Source organism: Thunnus maccoyii, chromosome 9 (genome assembly GCF_910596095.1).
Source record: "Thunnus maccoyii chromosome 9, fThuMac1.1, whole genome shotgun sequence".
Lineage (NCBI taxonomy): Eukaryota > Metazoa > Chordata > Actinopteri > Scombriformes > Scombridae > Thunnus > Thunnus maccoyii.
In genome coordinates, this window is record NC_056541.1 from 27,880,836 (window position 1) to 27,905,341 (window position 24,506).

Below are 24,506 nucleotides of genomic sequence, written 5' to 3' on the forward strand. Positions count from 1 at the left end.
AAATTGACACATGATGGACTGATGCACAGGGATGGATATCAGGAGGGAGGAGACTGGGATCCTATAATATAGAGTGTATGAGGACAAGCCTGAAGAATCTAATCACAACCATGTAACTAGTATTGAACATATCAAAGTAGGCGGCATTCAAAACCGGAAACAACCACTTCAGCAAACCTCCAACGCTCATTTCCCTTTTGTCTCACACCCCATTTTTTGTTGAATAAGTTGATTAAAAAAGAGGAATTTCCTAAAACCCTTTCATTCCAGAGGCACTCTCAGCTGACTTTATTAATTAGCCGGCTCCTTTTTACTCACCCTCTTCCTCCCTTTTCCACTCTTGTCTAATTTTTCTGGGCGTGAAAAAGAGCTCGGAACAAAGCAGCGTGGATGAAATGAATTGTTATCCCCACTAAAGCCCTCAGAAACCTCTCTTGGCCGTCAGATTTCCTCTCAGTGTCTCTGCCTGTCTCCATTGTTCTATGACAGTGTGTGATATAAATGCCACTGGCAGCCCTGATTACCCCACCTCCCCTCCCCAATCCATCTCCTGCAGCACTGTATCACAGCTGTAGTTCACATTCTAAATATAAAATTTATTTTAAAAGGACCATTAAGGCTGCTTGCTGGGTGTCCACTGGCTCTTTCATAAAAAAATAAAGTAATTCAGGATTCTTTTTATTGCAACATTATAAAATGGCTGTTAAACTATGACCATCATCTTGTCCATGTCCTTTAATGTCTGGATTAGGCATGTCTAAAGTAATTTTCTTTTGTCAGACTCCCCATGGCCGAGGCCCTAAGATGCCCTGTGGCCAAACTGAATGCATTGACAAGAGAGGCAGAAGGATTAAGTGGAGTTGGGTTATAAAACAGACGAAGAAGATAAAAAGTACCAAACAAGAGGTAAGGGAGGCTTGCAGGGAATGAGATTCTTAAGGGACAACTACAACCTACAAAGCGAGGGTCATGTGACTGATGGAGATAGCTGAGGGTGTAAATAGGCTTCTTTTTGGTAGCCTTGCTGCTTTTCCACTCGTACTGTAAGAAGGTTTCTAGTACAGACAGCCATAACATAACTGTCCTGAAAACATAACTGTGCTGAAAATGCAGTAATGCTTGTTAATGAACCTGCTTCTGTTGTTTCTTTATTCTTTCAACACTCACTGTGATTCAAATGTAATCATTACTAACATTTTCTAATTTATTGCAAATCAAGGTTTACTTTATAGTTTCTGTATTGCAGTTCTTCATCTCTATTCAGAATGTCTGACTAGAGAAATATCAGATAATGAAGAGCACAATGCCGTTGTAGTAAGACAAAAACAAATGTCCCTGTCAATAATCAGTTCAACCTGATATGTGTCAGGTTTTTTTTACATAAAAACACAAAAAGCACAACATCAAGCCCAGTGTGATCCATGAGATGACATTGTAATATTGGTTTGCACAGCTATTCCGCAGTAAGAATGCTGACAGATTATCTCGCAAGCAGTAGTGCTAGCTTAGCTTCTCTTGTCGGTCACGTGACCACCTACCTGCAGGTCATAGCAGCCCCTGGAGACTCTCCCTTATGAGGAGGTAAAGAGGAGAAGTGGAAGGAAAGTTGGCAAGTTTGCATATCTATGCATGTTTCATCAGGAACACTGAAGCACAAAGGCAACTCTATTAAACAGACAATTTCTATACAGTTATCAGCCAGTGTACTTTTTTTTATTAAAAATGTGTTTGTAGTACAAAACAACTTTACTCATACTGCTAGAGCCCTCATGTTATTTGGCGTTGGGGCAAGTTTACAACATGCCATGTGCCAATGGAAACTGATGGCGGCCAGCACAAAATTATTGTCATAAACCACCAGGTGTACAAAAATGTCTCCTGCTGGCAGCCGTTAAATTTACAAGGGTAACATTTGCATTTTTCTGTTTAATATGGAAACCAATGTGAGGCAGTCTGTAATCCATATGACTTTCCAAAATATCACATCAGCAACTCTACAGCAGGCAGTAGATCCATTGCTCTGCATAGAAAAATCTTGAATAAAAATGAAGACATCAGGAAAATATACAGCACCTTGAATTGAAATGAAAGTACATAGCATCCACCAACCTGTCACTAACATCTATGGAGGATTCAGCAGCCTCACTAAGTGCATACTGACAGTTCTTTGTTGGATCACAATCATTCACACTGCTGCTACATGTACTTAGACATAAATGTCTTCATATTTCTCCAAAAGTGAATTATACCCAAATAGAATTGGTGGACTATGGAATCTGTTCAGACTTTACCACTTAGCAGAAGCATAAAAATAGCATGAGTGTATCATGCACTTTTGACCTGGTCTGAGCTTGCAGGGAATTCTTGGAAATTCTAGTAATCCTCACCAACATTTAACTGCACTGTTTTATCCTTTCTGATACACCTTGTACTGCAACGCTGCTTCTATTTTGGCAAAGTAAATGTCCTGGAGAAGCACCAAAATACCAATAATCACCAAAAAGAAGAAGAGCATAAAAAAACCACTGTGCACTTGATGAAAATGCCTGTTTCCTGGCAAAAAGTCCTGTGGTACATTGTGTGCCACAGAAAAAAAAATAGAGCCCATCAACTGCTGCAGGGATTAAACTGACAAACCTTCCAGTTACAAGTCTCTCTAACATTACACAACCCTGCCAGGGGAAAAAAAGGTGTTGAGCTGTAGTTGGAGGGAGAATGAATGTACATGACAAAAAATTAGAAGAAACAGACAATGGACATACTTTTTAGGCCTGTAATCTGGGATGCTCCTGTCCAGAGAAATGCGGTCACTGAGCTGAGCATTATAGCCATATTCCTCGTACTTCCCCTCGGCATCACGACTGTCCTCTCCCAGAGTGGCAGCAGCTCCCCCCTGACCAAGGCCTCCAGGTCCCTCCACCAGCCCCATGGGCTTCGCCAGACCTGCCAAGAAAATGACACCAGTGCAAAGACAATCACACAGATGTACACGGCAGTGGGTGCAGGCAGACACGCACAGAGTAAGGAGAGACAGGTGAGTAGAGAGGCTATGCCGAGGGGCAGCTGATTGGCATTCTATGGCAGTGTGAGGAGACCGGTGTATGGCAGCTCCGAGACCCAGCGGGGCTCATCCATAGGGCATCATTACACTGTCTGTCAATGACAGAACTGCAAAACACCCACATGGACATGGACGTCACAGGGCTGAGCCGAGCAGAGCAGAAGCTGGTATAAGGGCCAGCTTACAGAGAGAGAATTTACAGTGCACAGCAGTAAGTCACAGAGAGAATATCAGGTCTGAAACTGTCTGTGGGAAATCTACTGACAGAGGGATTACGGTTTTGATTATCCCCGATTGCTTGGGATATTTACATTATGAGGATGACAAAACAAACCTTGGATTGTAATTTTCTTGATGCATAATACTATGATGTCATCAAATCAAATCAAAAAATAATATTTTAAAAGGTAGATGGTAATCATTTGAGGCATTATATTGGGAGTCTAACAGTGAGTCTTTGCTTATCAAAAAAATCCCCTTGATTTATTTTAAGTATTTTTTTTAGTATAGACTGAATAAATTAAATTTGGATAAACAAAACAATCAAAAAATGAATAAAAAGTACAACCAGGTTTACTACGAAGGAGTTTGCAATCCCTGTCAGAAGGCTCAACCTAAGGAACAGTTTAGAACTGTCAATGTATATTACAGATCAACTGTATTATTTAAAATAATATAATAAATAATAAAAAATAATCTTAACTCAAAATCCACTTACTAGGTTTCTCCAGAGCTTTCAACCATGTTAGTCCATACTGTATCTGTCATCTAAATATTTATTGGAATTTTACACTGGCATGTAAAGTTATGTAAAGTTTGTAATGTTTATTTGCCATTTCTATCATCAAATTATCAAACAAATATTAATCTATCCCTCTTAGCTAAGCTACTTAGCTATTAAATTATTATTAATGCATTCATCATCAAGAAGGGCATCCAGCATAAAACCTATGCCAAATCACATATGCAGATCATAAATCAGATTTCCATAGTGGATCCGTCGAGGCCTGGGTTACCAACTGGTAGACCGATCGGTACCTGTTGGTTAGTTGACCTATTGGGTGAAGGAACAGGAGAGGGGGAAGGTATGTCAGGAGGCAGCGGGAGAGGAGGAAGGGTAGGAGTGTGGGGGTGAGAATTGTAACTTTGAATGTCAGTACTATGACTGGTAAAGGGTGAGAGCTGGCTGATATGATGGAGAGAAGGAAGGTAGATATGCTGCATGTGTAAGAGACCAGGTGGAAGGGGAGTAAGGGCAAGAGCATTAGAGGTGGGTTCAAACTGTTCTACCATGGTGTGGATGGGAGGAGAAATGGGGTAGGGGTAATCCTGAAGGAAGAGTATGTCAAGAGTGTGTTGGAGGTGAAGACAGTGTCAGACAGAGTGATGGGTACGAAGCTGGAAATTGAAGGTGTGACAATGAATGTTGTCAGCCCACATGCCCCACAAGTTAGGTGTGAGATGGAAGAGAAAGAAGAATTCTGGAGTGAGTTGGATGAAGTGGTGCAGAGTTTACCCACGGAGGAGAGAGTGGTGATTGCAGTGGACTTAAATGGGCATGTTGGTGAAGGGAACAGAGGAGATCAGGAGGTGATGGACAGGTATCAAGGAGGTGTCAAGGAGAGGAATGTGAAAGAACAGATGGTGGTGGGTGGTGGGTGCTGGGTCGTGCGTGGTGGGTGCGAAAAGGATGGAAATAGCTGTGGTGAATGCGTATTTCAAGAAGAGGGAGGAGAACAGGGTGACATATGGAGGAAGGTGCATACAGGTGGACTATGTCTTATGCAGAAGGTGCAATCTGAAAGAGACTGGAGACTGCAAGGTGGTGGCAAGGGAGAATGTAGCGAGGTAGCATTGAATGTTGGTCTGACTTTGGAGACCAAGAAGAGGGAGAGAATGAAGGCAGAGCCATGGATCAAATGGAAGTGAAGTGAAGTTGAAGAAGGAAGCCTGTTGTGTGGAGTTCAGCGAGGAGTTAAGACAGGCACTGAGTGCTAGTGAAGAGTTGCCGGATGGCTGGGTAACTACTGCAAAAGTGATGAGGGAGACACCTAGGAAGGTACTTGGTGCATCATCTACAAAGGAAGAGGTTGGTGAAGAAGTGGGATAGCCAGAGAGGTGAGGAAAGTATACAGGAGTACAAGGAGATGTGGTGTAAGGCAAAGAGAGAGGTGGCAAAGGCTAAGGAAAAGGCATATGGCAAGTTATATGACAGGTAGGACACTAAGGAAGGAGAAAAGGACTAGGGTAATGAAGGACAGAGATAGAAATGTGCTGACTAGTGAGGAGAGTGTGTTAAGAGGGTGGATGGAGTGCTTTCACATTCAAGAAAATGAGAGAGAGAGACGGTTGGAAGATGTGGGAAGAGCCAATAAGGGAGTGTGGTGGATTAGCAAGGATGAAGTGAGGGCAGCTATGAAGAGGATGGAGAGTGGAAAGGTGGTTGGTCCAGATGACATACTTGTGGAGGCATGGAGATGTTTAGGAGAGATGGCAGTGGAGTTCTTAACTAGATTGTTAAACACAATCACGGAAAGTGAGAGGATGCCTGAGGAGTGGAGAAGAACTGTACTGGCACCAATGTTCAAGAATAAGGGTGATGTTCAGAGCTGTGGTAACTACAGAGGTATATAAATGATCAGCCACAGCATGAAGTTATGGGAAATAGCAGTGGAAGCTAGGTCAAGAGAGGTGTGGTATTGTATGAGGAAGTTGGGAGTGGCGGAGAGGTTATGTAGGAGTGGTGCAGGGTATGTATGAGGGCAGTGTGACAATGGTGATGTGTGTGGTTGGAGTGATGGATGGGTTCAAGGTGGAGATGGGATTACATCGTGAATCGGCTCTAAGCCCTTTCTTGTTTGCACTGATGATGGACAGGTTTAGGGACAAGATTGGGCAGGAGTCTCTGTGGACTATGATGTTCGTGGATGACATTGTGATCTGTAGTGAGTGTAGGGAGCAGGTTGTGGAGAGCGTGGAGAGGTGGAGGTATGCACTGGAGAGAAGAGGAAGAAGAGGGAATAACAGGCAAGATGGAATGCATAAGCGTAAATGGGAGGGAGGACAGCGGAATGGTGAGGATGCAAGAAGTAGAGGTGGCGAAGGTGGATGAGTTTAAATACTTGAGGTCAACTGGTCAAAGTAATGGAGTGTAGAAGAGAGGTGAAGAAGAGTGCAGGCAGGGTGGAGTGTGTGGAAAAGAGTGTCAGGAGTGATCTGTGACAGAAGTCTACCAGCAAGAGTGAAAGGGAAGGTTTACAAGAGTGTAGTGAGAGAGGCTATGTTGTATGGTTTGGAGGCGAAAAGACAGGAGGCGGAGCTGGCGTGGCAGAGTTGAAGATACTAAGATTTCCATTGGGAGTGACAAGGATGGACAGGATAAGGAATGAGTATATTAGACGGACAGCTGAGGTTGGACAAAAGGAAAAAAGGAAGACCAAAGAGGAGGTTAATGGATATGGTGAAGGAAGACATGCTGGTGATTGGCACAACAGAAGAAGATGCAGAGGACAGGAAGTGATGGAAATGGATCCGCTGTGGCAACCCCTAACGGGAACAGCCAAAAGAAGATTAATACATTCATCTAATACGCCTGAGGGAACTATTATAATGGCAGAAATTCTCACCTAATTGTATAAATGTAAATGTAAAAGAGCTATTAATTTAGTGATATTCATTTTTCTGAGGCAAAAATATATATAACACCTACACACATTAAATATAAAATTATCTTGCTGTTTAAAATAATGCATCATTTTTGAGGCATATATGGAGTATAACATGCTGAAATTAAACGGATCAGCTGGATCATTTTTGATCCACCTATGCATCTATGGGTGGTCTCCCTGCATTATCCAGATATGGAAAGATAAACCATTTAGACTGAAATGAGGCTTTGACTAAACCAGTTCTGACAAAAATGCTTCTCTGCCCTGTAATTTATGTAAGTGTGGCCTGGTGGAATTCAGACTCAATTTTAAAAACACAGATTTTTACAAAAACCTTTAGTTCATCAAGGAGCCTCTGGATGTTACACTGAGCCCCTCTGGTTCTACATGGCTAATTATAGAAGCATTATAGAAGCAGTGAGTAGCACCACGTAGACAGTGAAGTGGTTATTCAAACAGTGCTAGATCCATCTTGGTCCTTATAACCCACAAATAATCCCTGAGGAGTCACCAGACTGCCTATCTGTGTGCTTAGAGGTGAATGAGAGCTGGTCCTTGTTCAGCCAGCCCCATCAGCCTCTTTGGTCTGACACAACTAAATTCAGCACCAGATTTAATGTGTGGACTTAAAATACCCCTCTGCTCTCATTAAAGTGACTCATGACTGTGATTTTTAACAGAGCATCACTTTAGTACTGTGACAGTGACATGTCAATGGCGAAAGAGAAAATGGCATACAGTATCAAAGAGGAAACCATGACAAAAAACCTGTTCACTGATTCACACCTCTAAGGGACTGTGTGACAATTATTAGGGTGGGGAGGGGGCTGAATCTCATGATTGACTTTTTCAAATAGCAAGGGCATCACCTGCATTGTTAATTATTTGTTTTGGATCCTCTCCTTGACTTTGACATCAGTTATCTCGTTATGGATGTGTTCCCACAGACCAATGAGCCAATCATCAACAAGGACCTTCACACCATCCTCCCTAATTGATCAACTCAACCCTGATTTCAGACTTAATATGTTAATGAAACAATCATTTTTACAGAGCCCAAGTCGCACATTAAGAGTGGAATTAGCAATTTCAAAAAATATGGTAAACATAACAAATGGTGCGTCATGTTTGCCAATCTCTCCGGCTGCTCTCTATTTTTAAACCAACAGCAACTGAATGAATAATGTATTGTACTGAATAACCACTGTCACTGAATAAGTTGATGGGGCACAGCCAGCAACTCTGAGAGGCTTTAGCACTGTATTTTTTTCCCTTTACCCATTACTAGAATGAGTTGGATAGTGCTGAAAGTGCATTATATTATAGGTTAACTCTATATTATACTGTACATTTAACTTTATGGTAGTTATGACAATGCAGAATAAAGTGACGGCAACTGTTGGCTACTTAGAAAGAAACTACTACTCCACATCTATTGTTTCTCACAATTCACATATCCTATGCACTAGCTACAGAAAATAAAACTCTGACACAGTGACACAATGGCTGTCCAATAAATCTTTGTGATCCATGGTACACACAAAAGGCAAGTTTTCAATGTCAGTAAATCGGCAAGAAAATAAAGAAATAAATTATAAATCTGGGACATGGACAAATCAAAGTTCCTCTCTTGCCCTCCCAAAAATTTCAGACTAATCTCCCTTCAGCAAATAATAAAAATACATAACCCCTCCCCCTTTCTGTCCTCACCTTCCACCTTAATAATTTATGTACGGTCCCTAATAAAGTTGAAAGTGTTTTACTCATATTGCTCTCTGTCGCTTGACTATTGTTCAACTATTTATGATTCCATGAAACTGCAGGATAATGTCAGATAATTGTTATGAGAGCCAAGCTTCCAGTGTGGCCTCCACAGAAAAATCGAGCTGCGTCTGTTCACCATATCAACAGATGGACACAGTAAGTAAACAGCGCATACCAATGAAGAGCTCAGCTCTCAGCTTCACCCCTCCAGGAACTGCAGAGTAATCACCATATTTGGATGGTCTCAAATCCTTGGGTGCTACTGAAGATTTGTAATTGGAGCTGAATGGTTGCAAACGGCCTTCTCCCGTGAGAGGGATTTAGCATGCCCTGCACCAGCCAACGTGGTGGCATTTTGACAAGTATGGGTGGGGTTTACGTCATGGACTAGCCATCTGGCATAGCAGCCCGTGTCACACAATAACACAGATACCCTCCAGAGCCGGAGACTCGAGTCTGGAGGGCCTCTCTGTCTCTGCATGAGTCTTGGAAGCAGGACAATGCCTGCCAGCTTTGTTTTCTGGTCACTGTGTTATTTTGCTTCCCCCTGCCTTCCACTTCCTCTGACTGATTGAAAGAAATTCTATTATGAGATGAGAGGTCCCATAATAAGGCCGGAAAATCTGATCTTCTGCTGTCTGTCTCTAGCACTCCAACATAAGTTAAAAGATTCTGGAGAAGCAATCTGATGATGAGGACTTTGCATCTCTGACGGTAAAACAGCCCTGCAGCATATGCTGTTTAAAAGCTTCTGTTATTATGTAGCCACAGATGAAACCCTGTTTTGATAATGCAAGGTAGTTAAATTGCTCTGCCTCCCTCTGATTAATCTTTTATGTTTTTCTACATTTATTTTTTTCTTCTTGCAAAATTTGTTTGGAAGAAGACTACAGTCATACAAAAAATTAAACATGCATAAATTCATCAATAGAAGAACCCAAATGCTTATTTTACACAGCAATATTTCTTTCCAAACATAAATAGACCCTTTTGATACATTTCTTGAAAGAAAGAATTGGACCGTGCATATCTGTGGGTAAAGCATCACACCAACATTTCAAGGATTAAGGGCTCTCTTCCCTATACGACTGTACAAGTTAAAAATGTATGCACCTGTGAGGCACTTTGTATAAAAGCATCCAGTGAGTGGGCTGTTATGTCCTGGTCAAAAAAAGATGACAATGACTAAAGTGAATATTAATTTATAAACATCATACTTGTAGTATTTGACTAAACCACTTAGTCAGATAGTCAAAAAAAGATTTCCAAGTATATTCCTGTAAAGAATCCCTTAATTAACTATTTCCGAAGTGAGATTCATATTCCACAGCATGTTAGCACTTTCATCATTTTACTACAAGGCAATTAAAGCCCAACATCTGTTTCCTCCATCCAGGACTCACTCCTAACCAAAGCGTCAGCTGGATGTGTATCCATAACGCCAATTTGAATTTCATTGTGTCCGAGAGTACATTTGTCTCTGCACTCATTCCTCAGAATCCATTTGTTCAGATCCCTCTGACATGATACATTAAACCCATAACAGCTATAAATTATAGAGTAACCTTCAGAATGTGTCTGATTTGGCCTTTATAAGATAGAGTCTCAAATTCAAAGATGATCCCATTTTTAATAAATGATTTAAGAGCAAGAGTGGATTTATGCGTGTCCAAAGTGATGCAGCACAGCTCTAAATATTGATGGTGAGGCCGGGGATTCGACGATCTCTTCAAGAGGAGGAAAATAACTCGTTCCAGAGAGGTTTAAAGCCTTCAAAGGCCAAAACAAATCTATGAAATATTGAGAGCTGGGAGAAGAGCTGCATTAATTCTAGCAATGCCACTCATGAAAGCAGTGAGTACAAAGGATAACAACTCTGATTTGGAAATTGGTAACACTAGACCCCTAAATTATCTCTTAACAATAGAATGTTGTCCTTTTGCAAAATTTAAGCTGTACAAGAATTTGCATGACAATGCTCATACACCAAATATAGAGCATTTGGGCATAGACAGCACTACAGTAAGTGCAGAAGTGGGACATTAAGATCACCTTTAACCCTTATAGCTCATTTGTTATCTAGCTTTATTCATTTGTTTTTTATATAAAAGCTTGTAAAAGTTTGTAACACAGACTGTCAACCATTGCCTTTGTCTGAATAGTGCTTTAATAAACTGAAAATGCATTTTCTGTATCAATTTGTGTGTCAGAGTGACACAGTAACACAAAAATATCTGCTGTGCTATGCTGCTGGCTGTGTTCTGATATACGATGGGAGTGGGCAGGCATACGCCAGAAGTTGATGGGCATTATCTAAACTGCCTTGTTTTCTGTGTTCAATTATTTTCTACTGTCATTTAATTTCTTAGCTATTCACAGACTGTACAGAAGTGCAAACTATTTTAACCATATACATAAATTAATCAAATTAATGGTAAAAAAAAAAAAAAAAGAAATGTGTTGTTCTTGAAAAACTTGTCGTTGTACATAGAATATGAGTAGCCCAGATGAAAATGAAGTTGGTCTGAAGTGTGTTGAAACAATAAGAAAGCTACTGACCAAAAATGTGCCATAATAGGTCGTTAGGTCATATGGCACAAAATTTTGTAAAATACATTGGAAGTTGTGCCTGCAATAGGACATGACAAAACATGACAACACTACTGACAAAAATCTGTTTGCATAAGTTTAAATAACACATGTACATCAGTCAAGCTTTATCCTGCACTGAACAACAAATCTGGCAAAAATTGATGATCTTATTCAAAACTTGAGGAATTACCACAGAATATGGATCATAATTATCTGCAACTTAACATTTTTGTTTGTTTGTTTGTTTGTTTGTTTTCACTTACATTTTGGCAAATCCACATCATGAAAAGTTAGGCTGCAATAAACACTAATAGTTCCTTTTCAGACTGTAACTATGGGTGTACAGACAACAATCACCTGAATTGCTTTTTGGCAATCTGTTGACTATAAGGCAAAATCTGGTTATGAGCAGAGCCTTTTGTATAATTTCTAAGCCACTTTATTGACATTTCTCTATAATGGGCATCAATGATGATACTGATAACACAAAAAAATAGTTCTGATGATTTCAGCAGTGTGTCAGTGATGTCATAGCGTTCAGATTTGACTGAGTCATGAATCTGAGAAGAAGGAGCGCAAGGCCAGTGGAAGCTAATTGTGTCAATCAGGTGACAGGTCAACTTAGTGGAGAAAAAATATATTCCCACACGAATTCAGATGCAGTTCACATCTGTTCAGAGTGCATCATCTGTTCATATCAAGGTATTCATATATTCATATTCAGTTACATCCCTAGTAAATTTTCAAAACACTTACTATGTTCCATGTTGTCAAACTCAAGAAAATATGAATAAACAATCAAAGTGCAGAGAGTCAATGAAAATTCATATACATCAATAATAATCCAGCTTGGCAAAAGGGCCTATGCCGCTTCTGCATAGGATGTCATCATTAAATGTTAGTAATGTGATCACTGCATGACTGCAGGCCAACAATGTAAATAAGAGAAGGACTCGCTCCATCTGAAATTGCTATTATTGTCTGTGGCTGACTGCTGATTATCAGGTGAGCCGCTGAATTCATTATCATGATTCCTTAAGGCTGAGCAGAATTGATTCTTATCTGTTTCTGAAACTGTTTTGTCGACCGGCGCCTCATCTACATATCATTATTGGAATTTATTTCATTTCATCATGCTCCCTTCACCCTTCATCGTGCTATGATGTGATGTGGCGTCCTTGCAACCACCATTACACACTGCACATCAACATATAGGCGCACCGCGATGTGTATCATTAAGATATAGTCACAGCATCAAGTGTGTGTCAGCATGGAAGAGAGAGAGTGTGACATTTTTCATTTCTCATCAGGTCCCCAGCAGGCTTAGCATATAAACAGCATTGGTTTCTTTGCCATAATTGGGCATTACAGATAAGAAGCGTATCTGGTGCTGCAGCTGGGCCTGTGAGGCTGCCATCCCATCAGCACCTACGCACTGGGAGAAGGCCGGCAGTGACATGCATGGCTGATGACAAGAGTCTCAGTGTGACTGTGAGCTGTGGGACAACACCCAAGCTCAAACAATGACACATCCATCGCTGGTCAGATGTGTAAACTGAATAGTGGCACATTCACTTGCTAATAGCCAATATCTGTTTTTTAAGAGGCTCATTTTTAGAGTACTTCTGCTTTGACAAGAGGGTTTCTTCTGAGGCTAATCCAATTCAAGTTTGACCGTAAGAACACCACAATGAAAATTATCAAGTTGATGTTGTTAGTCTTGCAATTGACTGCTAAACCCACCAAAATAATTAATTTGTCTTGCTTTTCTTACATGATTGAACAGTCTGAGCTAATCATACAGACAAAATACTTTGAGTACTTTGGTTAAATAGCATATAAAAATTTCTGTGAAACCAGAGCAGAAAATGGAACTAAATATCTGTATCTGCTAACTAACCTTAAACTATAGTATCCCTGTTGTTGTCTGCCCACTGTTTCAGTGGGCCGTGATGCTGAAACTCCTATTAGTTATTTTGGCCCCACGATCATGTTATTTTGAAGCATTTCTGTGATTCTATTTTTTTGGATTTAAACTTCTTTTCTCTTAACTTTTCAGCCCTAACTTTACATTTGTTGGCTTTGTTACTCATGTAAAGCAAGACAGTTTGTGAAAACAATGTTGTGTCACATAACACGAGAGACTGGGGGAGAGAGACAGACAGTAACCCCAAAGTGGGCTGGACAGCCCACTCGAGTAGCCGATCACCACAGCACAGTATAACCCTCTTTCTCTCTCTCTCTCTCTCTCTCTCTCTCTCTCTCTCTCTCTCTCTCTCTCTCTCTGTGTCTCTCTTTCTCTCTCTCTCCCTATGGTGACCCTATCTGTGGAGCTGCCCGCCAGGAAATCTCTTGGTACTCCTGATGGTATCTCCACCCTTGGCATTTCCAACCAGTTCATTGAGCTAACATTAGCTTAATTAGTGAGCTACAGCTGATAAAATCTGTCCTGCCAGCACAGTTGTTCATTTCAATCAGCAAAATTGACGGCTAGAAATGAACCTTGTCTACCTCTGCCTGAAATGATAGACCCATTGTTTCAAAAGTGACTTGGAACTACGCTGGTAAATCTTACACCGTTATTGTTGTAAACTGCAATATGTACTTTGTATGATCAGAAAGCTTGACAGGCATAGCAACGGTGACAGCAAAACCTGAAATTACAAATGCTTTTTCTTATAGTAATCCATCACATCAACAGTTGTGGATTGGATTTCGGTCCATGTCCTGCAGCCTTGTTCTAGAAGGTAAGTTGTCAAAAAGGACAAAGCAGGTTTACTGGAGGGGGATTTTTCACAACCTGGTAACCCAAAGGTTATTCTTACCAATGGCTTTTTAACCATTAATCAATGCATATAAACCCTTTTTAAAGGGTGACTTAGCAGAAAGTGGTACCCAAAATCCATCAGTCCATCTCTGATGTTAATAATGTGCATTTCTATCTCTTTCTGAATAATGATAGCTAATCTTATTTGTGTTTAGCATTCGTTTAAGCCAGTCACAGAGCTTCAGCAGGTAAGTACCAGTGAGGAGATATTTCCTGTTACTAATGCAGTACTTAAGGTCAAAGCACTGTTTCATAAGCTTGTTAACAAGCTTAAAACCCCTTCATCTGATTACCCAAAGACGGTGGCATCCACAGCAGAGCAGTGCTGCTGATAACCCTCATGTTGCTCATTTCTGCACAGAATGCACTGCCGATAAAGCTTGACCGTTGTTTTCTTGCTGGGAGTCCAGCAACCATCCATCAGACGACCATAAAAGAAGAACTCTCCGACTTGTTTATGTCCTTCAAATCTAATTGGACCGTGCTGCAACTCCCATGGCATGCCATTGGTAGGCAATAAACAACAGAGGGAATGGGCAATTACTTCATATCTCTGCCGGACACGGTAATCGTTATTAGTATGCTGAGTCCTCCTCTCACCATAGTTATTCCCAATGGCCATAGAATACAATTTGCGTTCTGTGCACAATTTAGAAAAAGGGGCAGTGACCTAGGATATGAGAAAATGCTTATATATATTTTATCCTCTGCTTGAAGGTGCAGACCTATCCAGTTGCCACTCCATTAGTCCCACTAAAGGAGTGGCAAATTGCAAATTTATGCTCTTCACATTTATTTTTACAATATTAGTTGTACTTTTTGTGAATCATATTGGACAATGTTAACATGACTACAAGTCACTCATCAAGATAGGGAAATGGTCAACTCACCACTTTGTAAAGTCTCCTCAAATGTAAACATTAGAGTAAACATCAAGGAAAAGGTGAAGGGGATAAACACCAGCTACGATCCTGACCACAAAGACAAGCAAGACCATCTCTGCATCCATCTCTGTATGCATCTCAACATCAGAGGAAACACTGAGGTAAAAATGGCCAGATTAAACACTGACTGCAATCCTCGCCACATGGATCTTAGCATCCTGCTAAACAATGTACAGGCGTTGGATAAAAAACTTGATCACCTCTGTGCCCGTATCTGTTTCCAACGGGATATCAGGAACTGCAATGTCCTTTGTTTCACCAAAACTTGGCCTGGAATACTGGACGATCTGACAGAACAGAGGACTCTGGCAAGAAAAAAGGAGGAGGCCGGTGCTTTATGGTGAATAAGGATAGGTGTGACAGTGGAAATATTAAAGTGCTATCCTGTTCCTGCTCACCTGATCTGGAATTATTATCAATCAAATGCATTTTCTACCAAGGGAATTTACATTGTTCATTATCACAGTGGTCTACATCCCACCACAGGTGAGTACAGAGGCTACCCTGTTGGATCTTTGCAAAGACTTGAACTGCTCACAGACCGGAAATCCTGATGCTGCACTCATTGTTGATGATGTCAGGAGGGCTTTCAAGTGTGTGAACTCCAAGAAAGCAGCAGGACCAGACGGTAACAATGGGGGTATCCTCAAACTATGTGCTGACCAACTAGCGCCCATGTTCACAATAATATTCAACCTGTCCCTGCCTCAGTCTGTCACACCGACGTGCCTAAAGAAGTCCACCATCATGCCTGTACCCACCAAAACAAGAGCAGTCTACCTAAATGACTACTGCCCAGTGGCACTCACCACTATAGTGATGAAGTGCTTTGAACGGCGGGTCAAGGATTACATCTGCTCCTCACTACCCAGCACGCTAGACCCACTACAGTTTGCCTACCATCCCAAATGGTCAACAGAAGACTCCATAGCACACATCCTCCACACCACCCTATCTCACCTGGACAAGAAAGGGAGCTATGTGAGGTTACTATTCATTGACTACAGTTCAATGTTTAACACCATAGTTCCCTCCAGGCTTGTCACAAAGTTCAAGGACCTGAAATTAAACACCTCACTGCGTATGTGGATCCCTGACTTCCTGATAGGCAGACCCCAGGGGGTGAGGGTAGGTGGACACACCTCATATGCCCTCATCCTTAACACCGGAGAACCCCAGGGCTGCATTTTGAGCCCCCTGTTCTACTTCCTGTACACACATGTCTGTGTAGCCACTTTTGACTCCAACACCATCATCAAGTTTGCTGACAATACAGCTGTGGTGGGCTTGATCACAGATAACAATGAAAAGATCTGTCTGAAGGAAGTAGAGGACCTGACCCGGTGCTGTCAGGACAAGAAGCAGGGAAGGAACTATGCCTCCCTTATCATCAATGGGTCCTCGGTAGAGAGGGTGGACAGCTTCGAACACCTTGGTGCCCACATTGCCAAGGGCCTGACCTGGGCACTACATAGTGACTCAGTGGTGGGAAAGGCAAGGGAAAGGCAAAGCAGAGACTGCTTCACCTCAGGCGCTTGAAGAAATTCCAGGTACCCCCTCAAATACTGAGGACTTTGTACTTCTGCACCATTGAGAGCATCCTGACAAGGAACATCACTGCCTGGTACAGAAACAACACCAAACAGGACCACAAAGCACTGCAAAGAGTGGTTCGGCTGAACATACAATCGGCAGTGCTCTACCCTGCCTAAAGGATATTTACACCAGGCACTGGAACAATAAGTCTAGGAGAATAATTAAAGATAATGGCCTTTTCTCCCTGCTGTGGTAGGGAAGAAGGTACCGGATATACCCAGATAAGAGTTTTTTTTTTAATGTTCAAATAGAGTGAACTGGTAGGATTACATTTCACTGTGATTGTACCTCATATGATTACATGTGACAAATAAACTTGATTGATTGATTAATTGATTGATTGATTGATTGATTGATTGATTGATATGATTAAGTATGCCATTAAACAGCTCAAGACAAATCATGGAGGGATTGTGACAGCCAGCGAACATTTCCAGCCTGTGTGCCCTCCTGTGTACACACTGATGCTGTCAAAGAAAAATTCCATAACTGCAGTTGATTCCATTTTCTGTTTTTTAAACTTGGATCGTGTAGACAGAGATTCATGCCTGTAGGGGTTGTTTCTGAATTGTAAATTTATTGAACGCCTGACTTATAAAAATTGATTTGTTTAATTAATGAATTCAACAGTTTGTTATGTGAAGTCAAATTTGAATTTCAGTGCAATGGCCCGACACTGAACGCAATTTTTACTGATCTGATCTAATTTAGCAAATTAATTTTACATCTTCCTAACCAGCTCTCTGAGATGCACATTAAGGTTCAATGCTTTTTTTCTCTTGTATTCCTGTATTAACTGCAAGGCAGAAAACTGTGCCAGCTTTGCACTCATAGTAGTTCGTGGCTTGTTCCTCGCTTCAGCCCATCATCGACAGCCACTCTTTTCACTGGTGAAAGACCTGCAAATTATGTGCCAGCAAATAGAACTCAACTCTGCTGCACCAAGTAAGCAGTTTTGAGAATAAATTATAAAGCTGATATGATGTTCAGTAACATAAAACATCTGACACAATAAGCAGCTCTCTTGACTGTGTATGTCTAGCTGAAGAGAAGGTGGATGCCTTTCAGCCAACAGTCACTAGTCAAAGGTCAACTGCAAATTATACTGTACCAAATCAAATTCTACAAATCCATGTTTTAAAATTCACCCATTCAAAACTTGTATGAGACAAATTGATATAATTTACACACATTTTCAGCTGGGACAACCCCACTATATGATCTCATTCCTAAAATCATTTTGTAGGCAGTGTGTCTCTGTCCCTCGGCAGTGACACAGGGTTGACTGGCTCAGCTGCATAAAACCAATTGACTGATAGGATTCATTGTACTTTTTGAGAGGCAATGCCTTCTCTCTGGATGCCAGATGCCAAGCATAACTCAAAGTGACAGAGTGACCCTCAAATAGCTGCTGAAGCTTGAGCATAATAACAAGATCAGGAACAGGAACAATCTAGAGTTGCACTGCTTTGGGGCTGTGAAGCTGTGAAATGTCCTTAACTACTGACTGTTGAGGAAAGTGGTTGACTGTTGAGTCCAATGGGCTGTCAAGACACTTTTTCTGGATTTTTCTAATATAACAATCTATTAGAAGTGGAGACTTTTTCTACAGAAGGAGCATTTTCAAGAATTAAAGGGTAATGCTTATTTTCAGCTTCTTCTTTTTTTAACTTCTTTACTGAATGTTCTTGAATTTGCAATGCCATCTTGATAGATTTCCGGCAGCTGAACTGTAATTAAAGGGGTATTCAGATATCTGTGACCTCTACTGGTGACCAGTGTGAAATACAACAACACTACCAGAACTTGCCTCCTCCCACACAGCCCCCATCCCTCACAGTTCCCCCGTCATCCTGAGCTACAGTGCAGTGTAATTTACACGAATGATAAAGTCGCAATGTCCCAGGAGAGAACAGTGAGCTGGTAGATAGAAATTGACTTCACTGATGGATTAGGAATCAGTCAGTAACACCTTGCAATACAGTAGCATTTCACCATAATGAAAAATGGAATAACAGTGCTGATTCCTCATGATTTGGCTGTAGAACAAGACGTTTTAGTTTTCATTGATGAAACGTCACTGGCTCAAAACATGTTCTGCATCATTTAGGAGATGTACATGTGAGTAGGTGGGAGGTTTAGGGTATTTGGATTTAGTTGAAATGCCAGTGGTTGAGGAGTTTTATTCCAGAACAGAGTTTGAGCCAGAACATATTTTTTAGGGGGTAGAAATGTGGTACATAGTTGAATAATCAGTGAGTCACTGCTATTGATCAACAATTCTATCAACCCCCTGCAGGTATATTATGATCTGCTTGTGCTGTAAGGTAGTAAAACACTTCTGTGGCATTCTCATACAACACCACTGACATTGTCTTGAGGTATGCCACCAAGACAGTCACAACAGTGTGAGAACATTTTACTTGCGATCTCATTTAGCCTCAATATCCCGTGAGTGAGCACTGTGCAGTCACAAAATAATGAATAATGAATATGCTTTTGATGCAAGCCACAGCAGTAATGGAGCTTGATGTGAATGGATTTTAAGGACCTAAATCAATAAAGTTATTAATTACAGATGTATTAAATGCTGCCATACTCCCATAGGACTGGTTATTATACGTACTGTAAGCAAGTCATTCTTTTCAACCGTCTGTGCAAATAATGCCAAACAAATCTGTTTGATCATGTGGATCTCGCAAAGCAGAATATGACCGTGCATTGGACAGAGTCATACGTAGCCTGATTTTAAAGATTGCTGCTCTGCTCAGGAGACTAATTCTGCCCCACAGACTAATGGCCATGTAATGAAATACAAGTCTGTCATTCTGTTATAGAGTCATTGCATTACACTCTCCTTCAAAAACTCAGACAGCTTGTTAAATCTGATCAGTTTCACCAGCTGTGCCTCCACTGAAATGACAAGAGCTGCTGCTGAGATGCAGACTTCCTCTAAGCGGGATTCTATACAGAACAGAAGGACATCAATACTTAAAGCATAAGTTTATGTGAAGTTTACAGCAAGTCAGTTATGGGTTAGGGATGTCACAGTTGGATAGGCTGTTAAAGTAATGGTCTAGTAAAGTCTATCAACACAAATGGTGTAGCCACATACAGCAAGTATTGCACTATAATACATCATCCTGCTTCATTAGCTTCTAAACAAGCAGGGTTAGTGATTTAGAGGCAGCAGACCTCTAATGACCAAGACGTTTGACATTGTTTCATGCGTAAAATGGAGCTGAATTTCAACTGATTTGCCAAATAAATGAGGTTACACACTTATAGAAAAATATGCATGAGTCATGCTTCAGGTTTGAGGGTAAACTCAGCTCAATGCAGCCTTTCTATTTTTTGTGTTTTGGAAGACAGTTTGGCTTGTAATTGTCTTCATTTGATGAAATGATGATGACCTCTTTGTCATTAAACCTCTGGATTTGCCACTGTGCCAGATTATCAAGATTATTAAACTATTCCCTACCGTTTAACTGATTGTAGACCACATCCTCCAGCCTCTCCAACCTCTGGAGAATAGACTGTCTATCCACCAAGTTGGAAACTTTGCCATTTCTGGCTCGCAGCCTCTGGTCAGAAATACGCCCTATCTGGATGAGTTCCTCGGATCGGTCTTGGATCCTGCAGTAGACCGAAAACAAGATAATCCCCACAAACACCAGAATGTTGACGGTCAGCAAAGTTTTGATTTTGCGTGCCACAGCCATGAAAGAGAATATTGTCTGGCTGACACAGTCAAGCCCAGCAGCTGTCCATGTGCGGTGGCCTGCTTTACCACCTTACTGTGTATTGCAGGTGGATGCTTTTTTTTGCCCCGGGAGAGAAGGTCAACTCGTGGAGACCCGGGCAGCTGACGGATCCGTTCAGCACCACGGACAGCTCAGGAGGCTGCGCTCACTTGGTAGCGGGGCATCACATCCGTCACATGGAAGTTCAAGGTGGGAAAGGTTGAGCGATGCTTTGTATGGGCTTCACTGCCCCGGGAAACAGCTGCACACGCTCTGCCGTCGTTTGAGCTACATATTACAACCGAGAGATGACGCCAGGGAAGGCATTCATCCTCTTGAACAGCCTACGGCAGTTGCAAAACATCTCTCCTCCGCAACGTGATAAGTCGCCAGTTCCTTAGCCCCAATATGTCTCGTCCATCTTACAGGAGATGCACTGCAATAACCGCTGGCGGCGAAGCATCCTCCTGTTATAACTGCTTTGCTGTGGCATCTCCTTTTTCAAAGGCGTTGTGGTCACTCGATCCGTCCCGCTCTGCAAATATGAACCCGAGGAGCTTATGCCCAGAAAATATGTGCATGCTTCAAAAACAAGGCGGCGTTTCTCTCTCCCGCTCTCTCTCTCCCTCCGTCTCTTTCGCTCAGCGCTTGTGTTCCGTCAGTCCATTGTTGTTTCCCTTGTCGGCGGTGCAGAGTAGGACGAGTTGAGAGCAGATTTGCCCTCAAATGCTGTCAAACGATGCCGATGCTCAGTGTCGGTGAGAGAGATGCAGCCGAGCTCTGGCATGCTGTCTCTCCTCCTAGTCTCTCCGCTCTCTGTCAGGGAGGAAGAGCCGCTGCTGCGTCCTGACGTTTAGAGGCACAATCATGAATATTCAGGAGCTGTATTGGGCTCACAGGATAAAATAAACAGCAGGATTCTGAAAGCAGCAAATACTTCCACTTGGTAGAGCAGCCTTCTCCCCGTATCAGTTAGTGAACTGTGAAAGTGTGTGCGAAGATGTGTTAACAGATTTTGCTATTTGATCCGTAATGCGTAGGTTAACAGTTTCCATCTCACCTCTGATGCCACTGCCACGGGCAACTTAAGCTTTACTGCTGAACATCCATGTTGTATAGGTTTTAATTTGCATATTATGCAACTGCCCGTGCATACATGCGTGGTCAACTTCAGGAATGGCTTAAAATCATCATCATTTCACGAATCACATGCTTGGAAAGAGCTTAGCAAACACATCCCGTACCGTGTAAATAACCTATTTTTAATCAAGGCCATTGGGAAAAGAGGTAGAATTCGTCTATATTTCTACTGGGTCACTTCATAACAGAAGTTTAAGACAATTCAAGAAAAAAAAAACACCTCACATTGCAGCCCACACTGTTTACTGTTTTGAGTGCAGTGCAGAACCCCCACAGCTCAAAACAGAGATCTTGAAGGACATGGGCAGTATAGACAAGAGCCATGCAGTAATGTTCCAATGATCAGCAGCCAGTTCAGATCACTTTCTCCTCACAAATCTCCCTCTGGCCATTGCGAGCTTCTCATCTCCAATTCCAAATGAATTATGGCTCAAGCAAATCACGTACAAAGAGATTCAGTCTCACTGCTACTTTTACTTGATTAGGCAAACCCAGACATGGCACAGACTGCCCAAAGCACTTTGATCCCACTTCACACCCACCAGAGGATCTCAGATTTATACACTTTGGTTTGTTTGCTGCTTCACTATAATAAGATGTAAAACCTTTATAGACTGCGCAGATCTTTGTCAGAGGACATCTAGTACGAACAAAAGTATTCTCATACCTCCTCAAATGCCTTGATGGTACACTTCTTCGAGATTAAATCAATTCTGATTTTCTGTGAGCAGATTCGAGAGCTTTTATTTTTAATCCTCTTGCAGATCAGTTGCCGAGTTGGAGAGAAGTGGTGCACAGTAGTATAGAGCATGATCTTCAAAGAGCATGACCTCATCAGTGTTATGAAGACATAAACTAAACATGAGAGGTTCAGTGAACTATATATTATCCACAAAGTCCTTGCAGTTATGTGTCAAATATATGAAAATGTGCATATTCCTTACCTTAAATCAGTTTATTTAAAGGGGATATATCATTAGCTTTTTGTGATTTTGTTATTTTTATACTGTTATGACGTCAGCTGTATATGTTGGTCAAAGGTCCAAGACTTGAGGTGAACAAATGTAAAATGCTTCCTGGGAGTCAAAGGCCCTGAACGTCTATTGGTGACCTTTGTTGCTAAGGTTGTTTCATGGATTGTTCATGAAAGCCTACTACTACTGTACCATACTGATCATACTATTCTCAATCATACATCTGTTTTAATGATGGTAGCCCATGTGCTTCCTCTCAAGCCTTGCAGCTCTTGTGTTTCTCAGCTCTGTATGACAAATACTTTTAAAATAACTGGCTTTGTATGCCGCGTTTTAATTGGGATTCCTGCTGCACACAAGTCCCATTACAAAAGGTGCTGATTTGACTCAAGGTCTGCAGAAACAGACAGACTGTGGGGAAATCACTGTTACAGCCACCTCAGCCAAAGGGCCTCTGCTCAGCTGCTCATACAGCAGCTACAGTATCATTGCCCAATGCATTCCTATGTAAGACTCTCTGAAGACTTATGTTCTGTTTTCTGCATTCAGCACCCTGCTTGCCTCTGTTACTGCAGACACTGGCACTGAAGTGTTTTAACCATATTAACCTGGGTCACTGCCAGCTGCACCTTCGTCATCCCACTCAGTGTTTCTGCATAAGCCACTTGAATATGTTCAGTGGGAGGACGCAGGCAGGAAAGAACTGTGTGCATCCAGTGCTGCTGCAAGACTGATGTAGGAAACATCTGCAGCCACATACTATTTAGATCTAGCTTTCATAACAATTTGATTCTAAAGAGTGGATAATTCAAAATGTGAGTATATATAAGTCTGTTATGTATTAATCACAAGCATCAATGTTTTAATAATGTTAACAGATGCCCTGTAATTAAAGTCACATTACCTATGGAAAATATTGATTAGTGCAGTTTTAAAAGTGCTCAGTGTATACTAGACACCAACCATGCAGTAAATGCTGGCTTGCAGCAGGAGCCTATAGAAGTCTTGGCTCCAAAGAGGATAGCAACTACTGTAAAACACAAGGAAGTAAGTGCTTTGTTGGGGACCATTTAGTTTGCTACAGTCCAGTGATTTTAGTACACTGGGCATTATCATCAGTTGAAGCTGCTCTTCACAGTGTTTGGTTCACAAGAGGCCAACATGGCCAGGCAGAGTGAATGTGTTCAGACAAGATGCTATTACCGTAAGCAAGGACAGCCAGAAGTCAACAGATCACACACATCCGCCACATTGCTGGACTCCATTTACCAGCAGAGTGAGATATCAAAACAACTTTCCGTCAGCTTTTTGCTCTTTCGTTGTGTTGTGTTTATTTAACATTTCATCCAGGTTTCAATTAGCCACAAGCCAACTTTGTGTCCTTGCCACCGTAATAGAATACAAAATGTCCTCGTGGGTGTGTTGATAGAACATAATGAAAAGAAGACCTTGTGACTTCTTTGAAAGTATTTTGTATTCAGTATGATGCAAACTAAGAATAACTAGTCAGAATCAGCAGGCACCAAGCACAATTGAAAATGTAATATTCAAAAAGTAAATTATTAAAACATGTCTCACCTTTGGACATGGCAAGTTCATCATCATACACGAGACTATTTTTTTTTTTCCTGAGAGAAAAATGTGTCCTCCATTTGTATTCAGAGTGCCTAATATGCATAACATTTTGGCATATACACAAACGATCTAATTCACCACAGGCTACATCAAGGTCAGCGTGACCATTGTGAAAAGAAAAAAAAAAGCAGCTGTCAAATCTGATGCAGCAGGAACAGAGGTACTGATGTAGCTGAGCAAATATTCCATGTTATTCCTGATCAGCTGACATGCAGACTTGCTGTGTCGCTTTTGGGATAGAGCACCCACTCTAAGACACTCGGTCACTAATGTAGTACTGTCTGCTCGCCTGCCAGAGCTAAGTTCATACATTATCACTTTGACCCCGAGGCTAACAGCTAAGCCCCAGTTCTGTCTGCCTTAACTTAGCTCATTCACATTCCACCTCTAGCCGCTTCTCCCCACTGAGCTGCTGCGTGAGCTGTTGATTTGCCTAATGCCCTAACTAAATTAGAATAATAACCCTGCGGACAGGAATATGTGGTGTTCAGCTCCGGGCAATGTTTTACTTGTTTTTGGTTATTGTACAACATGGATGAGGCAACACTGGAGGCCAGCAGCT

General features: G+C 41.5%; 1 protein-coding gene across 1 annotated transcript in view; it reads right to left on the reverse strand.

Moving 5' to 3' along the window:
* The window catches only part of galnt9 (polypeptide N-acetylgalactosaminyltransferase 9), a 97,027-nt gene extending 76,033 nt beyond the window's left edge, over positions 1-20,994 (reverse strand). The window contains exons 1-2 of the mRNA XM_042420042.1: positions 19,934-20,994; positions 2,763-2,943 (exon numbers count right to left, since the gene is read on the reverse strand). Coding sequence (XP_042275976.1) covers positions 2,763-2,943; positions 19,934-20,174 — 422 coding nt within the window. The 5' untranslated portion in view covers positions 20,175-20,994. The remainder of the gene's footprint in view (positions 1-2,762; positions 2,944-19,933) is intronic.
* Positions 20,995-24,506: the final 3,512 nt, after the last annotated feature.